Here is a 7,854-nt window from a genome sequence, read left to right on the forward strand (position 1 = left end):
ACATGAGGAATATCTTAGAAAATTGAAAAGATAAGAGGCTCTTATTTTATATTCTAGCTTGTCAATATCGACAATTTGAGTTTCTAATTCGTACAAAACTATAGACTTTGTATTTTGATATTACAAACATCTAATTTGAACCAGAGCTGCATTCAACATAAGTGACACACAAAAATCGATATTTATCTGTGTTATTTTAATATTTGCTTTTAAATTAAGAAATTGAGTAATATATAGTACTAAAATTTGACTTATAATCTACAGTTTGATACCAAAGTTAATTACATAAATTCATGATATGGTAGTTCAATAACATTTTTTATGTGAATCAACAAACAAGATGACATGGCTTTTCATCTGTAACCTGTCTCAAAAGGGTTAATGCAGTAATATTATATTTTCTGAATAGACTTTCTTGTTTTGTTCTTAGTCATTTCATAATTGCTTTCAAATTTTGTAAGATGAAGTTATAACTATCATATATATATTTATGTACTTTTAAGTCCTTTTTAACTCACCATTTAGTAACTTAAAGAAAAAAAAAACACAATATCATTAAATGGTTGGTCCACTGTATAACACCAAATATTAAGTTTGGTGCAGTGCTGCAGTATTATTCACATATCTAAATTAATTTAGATGACTAAATGGTGAGTTAAAAATTACTATAAAACTGCATAAGTATTATAAGTCTGGAAAAGTGTAAATAGGATTAATTCAACAGGTGACTGATGAGTAAATAAATCATTTCTAAATGTTAAACAATGTATTTGTTTTTCATGTATTGTACATACTCATCTTCAAAGTTTAGGATTAAGAATGTAACTTAATTATAAATTATTGTACTTGAACTCTGAAAACAGGGTTTCCTGTGATTTTTCATATTTTTTTGCTACTTGACAAAAGTTTTTCATGTATAACTTTTAAAAGTCAATTTAATATGCTAATTCTAGCTACATTACAACAATTTTAACTCAAAAATATTTTAGATTCAATATTTTGTTATTTTCTCACATTTATTTAGTGTAATTTATGAGGAAAAATAAAAAAAAGTTCATATTCTCATTTCTGCACAGCTACAGAGAGGTTTGCTGGAAACAAAAACCGACTGCTGATATGTAAAAGTCTAAGAAAATTGCAACAAATATTGTTTAGGTTTTAAAAGGAATCTTGTGTATTTCATGTATAATGTTTTTTATTTGGACTCTGTTTTTAATATTGGGCTGAAACATATTTTGTAATTATAGCCTAACAACTTGTTACAGTCTTTACAGTGTGTTGTTCAACTATAGTACATGCCTCAAGCAGTATGGTCAGTAATTGTTTCACAGACATTAGCAGAGGATTATGATGAAAAATGCAAGTTCAGTTCTAGGTGACTATTCAAGTGGTTTGCACCTAAAGGCACTGACCACTTATGTGGAGAATGTCTACTTTGCATGAGATAGAAGAGAGTTCCTTATTGATGTTACCAGTCACCTTCTTGCTGTATATTGTACCTTCTTTTTTCTTAACTACACCATACAGTACTCTCTTATTTCAGCAGTCACATTCCATCTGAATATTGATGAAAGCCTTTCATGATTGCCATTTTCCTTTTACTAGTACAGAGAAGGTTGATTTCCTACCAGTAGAGTTGTGCTGGATTTGATATTTGGGTTTTTCTTGTAAGCTTGTCAACTTTATCATTTAGATTTACCTAAATACAACCAAGTCTTACCATATATTTGCTTTATTTTCTGCCTTCTATCTGGGGACTAACATCTCTGAGTTTTATGCATTACTGTCTATGAGTCAGTTGCAAATATTATGTTGGCAGCACTGTCTGTTTGCAGTTCATTGCAATCCATAGTAGAACTTGCTTTATGGCTTCCAGCTCCATCCTTGTGCTGCTTGTTAGAAACTTGAATGTGCCACCATCTTTATGCAGAACGTTGTTGCTGTAAGACATGAATGCTCAATCAGTTATCTAGCTATCCATGGTTGTGGTGACAGATGTCTTTCCCCCTTGGTCTCAGTATTTATAGGTTTTTTTTTTTTTTTTTTTTGCATCACTGGAGAATGCACTGTTGTAGTTTATTCTAGATATGTTCAATCAACTTTAGAAGAACATTACTGAAGAGCTGTAATGCTTTTAGAACTAATTTCAAACTGTATGAGCTTGGTGGATCATTGCATTACTGTTTTGGCTAAGCTTTTATTTACAAGTATTCAGTTTTAAAATGGTTAGTATTAGGAAAATTACTGAAGAGCTGTAATGCTTTTAGAACTAATTTCAAGCTGTATGAGCTTGGTGGATCATTGCATTACTGTTTTGGCTAAGCTTTTATTTACAAGTATTCAGTTTTAAAGTGGTTAGTATTAGGAAAATTACTGAAGAGCTGTAATGCTTTTAGAACCAATTTCAAGCTGTGTGAGCTTGGTGGATCATTGCATTACTGTTTTGTTTAAGCTTTTATTCACAGGTATTCAGTTTTAAAGTGGACAGTATTTGCTTTTCTAAAGGATTTTAAGGGCATAAATCATTACATCACTTCCATTGCTTGTAGTACTGGAACAACACCAGCATGGTTAAATGTCTCATGGTTCTCTTTATGTTTAGGCTCTACTATTAGTGTATAAAAGGCTTAAATGTGAATAATCATATTACATCACACATTTCAAGTTATATACTGTCCCTAGATTATGCTGTAAGAGCCTGTTGGCATTTAAGACAAGAAGTCTTTTGGACTAGATTTATAATGTCTTTTACTGGGTATAGTTGAATGCTGATCACTGTTGAAAGAATGGGTCAAGTGGATCATGGTTTCATTAGTTTTTTCTCTTGATTTGTCATTAGAAGTTAGCAGCAGAGTTGTGTGTAGTTGGCAAATGTATTTCTTTTTTGATTACCACTGTTAATAGACACTGACTAGTTATTCCTGTGGACTGCCAGTCAACTAGATTTTCATAAGAATGCTCTGGTAGATGGGCATCCACCATATCTATTTAAAACTCAGAGACAAATTCCTTGCTCTCAGTCATTGTTGTTCTCCAGTGACACAGTGGTATGTCTGCGGACTTACAATATTAGAAACCAGGTTTTGATACTCATGGTGGGCAAAGCACAGATAGCCCATTGTGTAGCTATGTGCTTAACTTTAAAACAAACAAATAGTCATTGTGTTGCAGCCTAAAGTTCTGCATTTGTAAAGCTTAGGGATTCACATGACACTCCACAAAATGTCTGTTATACATATTTAAATAGCTAGTTTTCTGTATGAGTATGGTGGTTCTAATAATATGGCCAGTCATTTAATTACATATTTTGTGATTTAATGTTTTGCTAATATGAGTATTGAATAATAAGAAAATGTATATTTAAGAATTTTGATACATCTTTCCTAATTTGTAATAATGTGAGTTTTAGTAAACTAGTTCTAAAAATATTTTTTATGATTAAAAATAATTATATTGTTACATTCAAATTTAGGAATTGGAAAGTATTTCTCAGTATCTGATCATTCTGATGAAGAAACTGAAGAATGGGCAAGAACTGTTGATTTACCAGGTTTTGAAGATAACATGTCAGCTAGTAACACCATTCATGTGCTGCTGCAGCTGTGGATTGGAGAGGTAGTGTTGCATTTGGCACGATCTAGTGACCATGTCGACAAGCCATACTTGATGTTGAGAATAGAGAAGCTACGCACAGAATTTGCTTTTATGGACTATGGGCCTGCAATTCAAGCAAGTCTTGGTGGAATCCAACTAGTTGACAAACTACATACAGGTAACTTAGGCAAAGAAAAAGAATATATATATTAAGTGGGTGATAACATCACCAGGGAATTATGTGCGAGTTTACCTGTATTCTTGTTAAGGCTCATTTTTATGAACTCATTAACAGTAACATAATTTATATTTTAATATTCTTGGGGAACATCAAACTTTTCTAATGAGCATTTTATGAGGAAAATTATAACAAACTGTATATTTAAATACTAGTTGAAGAGCAGTACATTTAACCATCTTATTGCCATATGTTGGCAATAGGATGTATTGGCCTTAGCCTTTACTTTGCTGTTTGGTGTTATTTTAGGCTCTTCTGGTGAATATATGGAACTAATTAGATCAAAACAGAAAAGTGATATGATCACAGTACTCTACAGAAAGGTAAGACCATTATCAGATAAATTAACATAGTTTTAATACTCTATTTTTCAAAAGAAACATTAGACTGTGGGCCAAAGATTTCTAATGAGTCTAGAAATTCATATCTGTTTGACAACTTTTGGGACCAAACAGAAACATTGATTTTAGGGTAATTTGAGGGTGTTGATTTCAAAGTTGCAATGTTCTGGATCCTAAAGTTGCACATTAATACTCCAGAGGGTTTAATACTAACCTTTTGTTTGATGGTGACTGGAGGCTTTTGTGACTGTAATCTCACATGAGAAACTGGATTATAAGGACAGATTCAGGATGTTGACTCACAAATGGACCATTCCAGAGTATTCTGAATAAGCTTGAAAAATTTTATTCCAACTTGTTTTACATTAAAATTATACATGTAATGCAAAATATGTGATATTGGCAACGTAATGTTCTAGTACCTTTATTCAATGTCATTTTGCAAAGATTCTCATCCAGCTTTTAAATATCTAATTTTTTTTGTTTTACACGTTTGACATTTATGGGATGTTTGTGGCAATTAATCTACCAGTAAATCATGCTGAAAGTGACCTCCCCTCCCCCCAAAAAAAGCATCTTTCATATCCACATCATTATGTCTGAATTTGCCTTCAGCATTATATTCTGTGTCTTCTTTTTTCTTGGCACAGATTGTGCTACATCAGAAAATGTTTTTAATTTCATATGCTTTATTGGAGCATAGATTTCCTTTTCATACCCTGTCAATCTTTCCTGAATATAGGCAGTGAAAACCAACTGCCCAAATTCCTCATCATGTAGCAAGTCCTTCTGCACTTCAGGTGGAGCAATGCTGCCTGTGGATAAATTCACCAAACAATCATCCTTGATTTATCTATCCGTTCTTGGGCAGGTTTATTTGCTTTTACCTGCCATTTCTTCACATTGGCTACTGATTTTTGCTTGTGCTGGATATCAGAAGATCCATTGATGGACTGCACATTTTCTTATAGTCATGCCAGTATGTTCCCCTTTAGTCTTCGGGTCCCGATGCAGTGTCTGATCAATAGTTTGATCCACAGCCACCTGGGAAAAACAATACTACTCTTGTCTTTTCACAGCAAATCCTCCATTGACCATATCAGCATGGATGTCAGTATGTGATCTTTCTAGATCTACCATTTCCATCAAATACAGATGATCATACCTGGCATAGTTTGGCTGTTCATATGAAAAGAACCAAGGAATCATTCTTTTCAGAGATGATAAATGAAGATCCCAGTTATGTTCCCTTGTAGCCCACACAAACATCAACAGATAGGATGATCAGAATTCAAAGGTTGGGTTTTCTTGGCTTCTTTCACTTAAAAGGTGTTGTATTGGCAAACTACATCATTGAATATATATGATGATACTAAGGCATCATATGTGTTGCTCGAAAAGACATCATGAAGATCTTTGGCGAGGTTATGAATTTGCCTATACTTTTCTTCACAAAGGCTATCAAGAAACATTTCCCAAGACAATCTTTTTAGAGCTTCATAGGTTAACTTGTGACTCCTGATGTTTCTATTGTAGTAATTAACAATAATCACACCATTCACTGACCCTTCTGCCATGATTCCTCATTCTACTAGAATATCTTGCAAACCCGTATGTTTAAAACATTTTCCCAACAAAGCTAAGAGTGGTTTCAGTCTATGGCAACTTAGAAAGAACAAATGCAGTATCATAGTGTGTAGCTTTTTGTTCACAGACTGAACCCAACAATGTAGTATTCCACTCAGACAGATGAGTTGGTCCTTCTTTGTTCCCACTGTGGTATAGCATGTCTTTTGTTGGTACCTCAATGGTTTTTATATGGGTTTTCTTCAGACCAATTTCAAATGCTGAATGCCAATCCCATTTGTGATGTGAGTGGTCTCTGCTCCTGTTGCTTTCTCTTCACCAAAGTCATTGTTATCCCAAGTCAGAGTTGTTGGTACTATTTAATTGATCCTTTAGTAAACCATCATTGACACTCAGATTTAGCTGATCCTCTGCAAGTGTGGTGTCATACTCAAGAACTTTTGATTGAGAAACTGTACCCCCAAGACCATTCAAAAGTCCAACGAGTTTTGAAAATCCTGAAAGTTGATGAATCATCATTCCAAGAGCCAAGTGCTTTGGAGTATCCTTCCTTCCCTTTGATGCCAAGTAGATGGGCTATTGAAAAATTTTCCTCCTAACATTGGCAGAGGTCTTCACATATTCATCAAAATTTGCATCAGCTGATTCTTCCACACACCAATTAAGAAAATTGAAGAGGTGACCTGGAATAAAGGTTTGAAGAGTATCATCATCAAATGCATTTGCAGTTGGAGACTACAGGCCAGTGTTGTTGGGAAGTTGTCCAAAAGAGTTTTTCAAAAACAATGCAGTTTTATATAAATTTATGTTCTCTTCTTGGCTAAGGGTCTTGAGGCTTTCAGGAAACTTTTCCTCCAAATCACTATCAGTCTTCTCGGCTTTACGGCTCACTAGCTCGAAACTAACAGAATCATAAAGAATCATTCTTTCAATTTCATTAAAAAACCAGTTCACATGAATCGTGATTTAATGAAGATCAGCTGTGGGTTTGTGTTGTAGCTGTCTCTTCAACTGGCAATTTTGATATTCTAAATAATTTCCAAGGATGTTCCTTACAGCCTCTTGAAAAGCCTTTTCAAAGTGTTCATTCTATATATATCTCTGTCCTGCCTTGATTTTTTTTCTCTACGACTACTGTTTCACATAAGTGAATGAATACCTTTTCATGAGACTTGTCTACAATAGCAGGTGGCTTAGCAGAGGATGCCACACGTCAAGCATCTGCCTTTTAGCATGATTTATAGTATTGAGCTTCTTTGGCTACTAGGTTCAGTATGTATAATTTTCAAAAGCATATCCTCATGCTGCTTCATATCTGCAGCTTTTTTCAGAGCATGTTCAGCTTCATATGTGACACATGATCTCAAACTCTGGTTTTCTTTTCTTGGTGTATCTTTCTGTCACAAACACTCTTCAGCAAAGAGACTTAAATGCTTGTGCCTGTAAGTCTATACTGTTACATATCTGCATGTTTGTTTGTTTTCGGTATAAATTTTTTCCGAGGATCTTCAGTGATACAAGTCCTTTCTTGATTAAACCAGTTTATTCTTCCTAGATACAAACTTTTAGTACACAGAAGTTCCACAATCAGAACGTTTCTCATCACTTCAAACTTAATTTTTATAATACACGTTATAAATCACAGTGATTCACAATCTCAATAACTTCGCTCTTGATGAGTGCAAAACACACACTTTACAGCTCACTAGCTCGAAACTAACAGAATCATAAATTACACAAAACTCAAAGTAACTACTGCTCTCTCTTCATTCATCCCAGTTGGCTTTCTCTGCCAGGCTTATACACTACAAAAGAGGGTGCCTTGAACAAACTAGAGTTGCCAGGAAAATTTATTATCCTTCGAGAAACTCCAACGCACATGCTCCCAGCATCGCGTGACTTCCGCTGTCATAACACTGCCCCTTACTTAGTATTGTTCATACTGAACAATAGCCACTTACATTAAACCAACAATAACTTAATTAAATGTACAGAATTTACAAACAAAATTAAAATACAACAAAGTCTCTTAATTTTACAGGACGTATCTTCTTCTATACTGGTCTCCATCTCATTGGCTTCTGCTTCACGTGG

General features: G+C 34.1%; 1 protein-coding gene across 1 annotated transcript in view; it reads left to right on the forward strand.

Annotated features, from left to right (window-relative positions):
• Nucleotides 1-7,854, forward strand: part of LOC106462411 (vacuolar protein sorting-associated protein 13A-like) — a gene marked incomplete at its 3' end in the record, with an annotated part of 125,434 nt that overhangs the window by 104,814 nt on the left and 12,766 nt on the right. Inside the window, exons 22-23 of the mRNA XM_013922337.1 lie at nt 3,473-3,772; nt 4,082-4,155. Coding sequence (XP_013777791.1) covers nt 3,473-3,772; nt 4,082-4,155 — 374 coding nt within the window. The remainder of the gene's footprint in view (nt 1-3,472; nt 3,773-4,081; nt 4,156-7,854) is intronic.

Source organism: Limulus polyphemus, unplaced genomic scaffold (assembly GCF_000517525.1).
Source record: "Limulus polyphemus unplaced genomic scaffold, Limulus_polyphemus-2.1.2 Scaffold1159, whole genome shotgun sequence".
Taxonomy (NCBI): domain Eukaryota; kingdom Metazoa; phylum Arthropoda; class Merostomata; order Xiphosura; family Limulidae; genus Limulus; species Limulus polyphemus.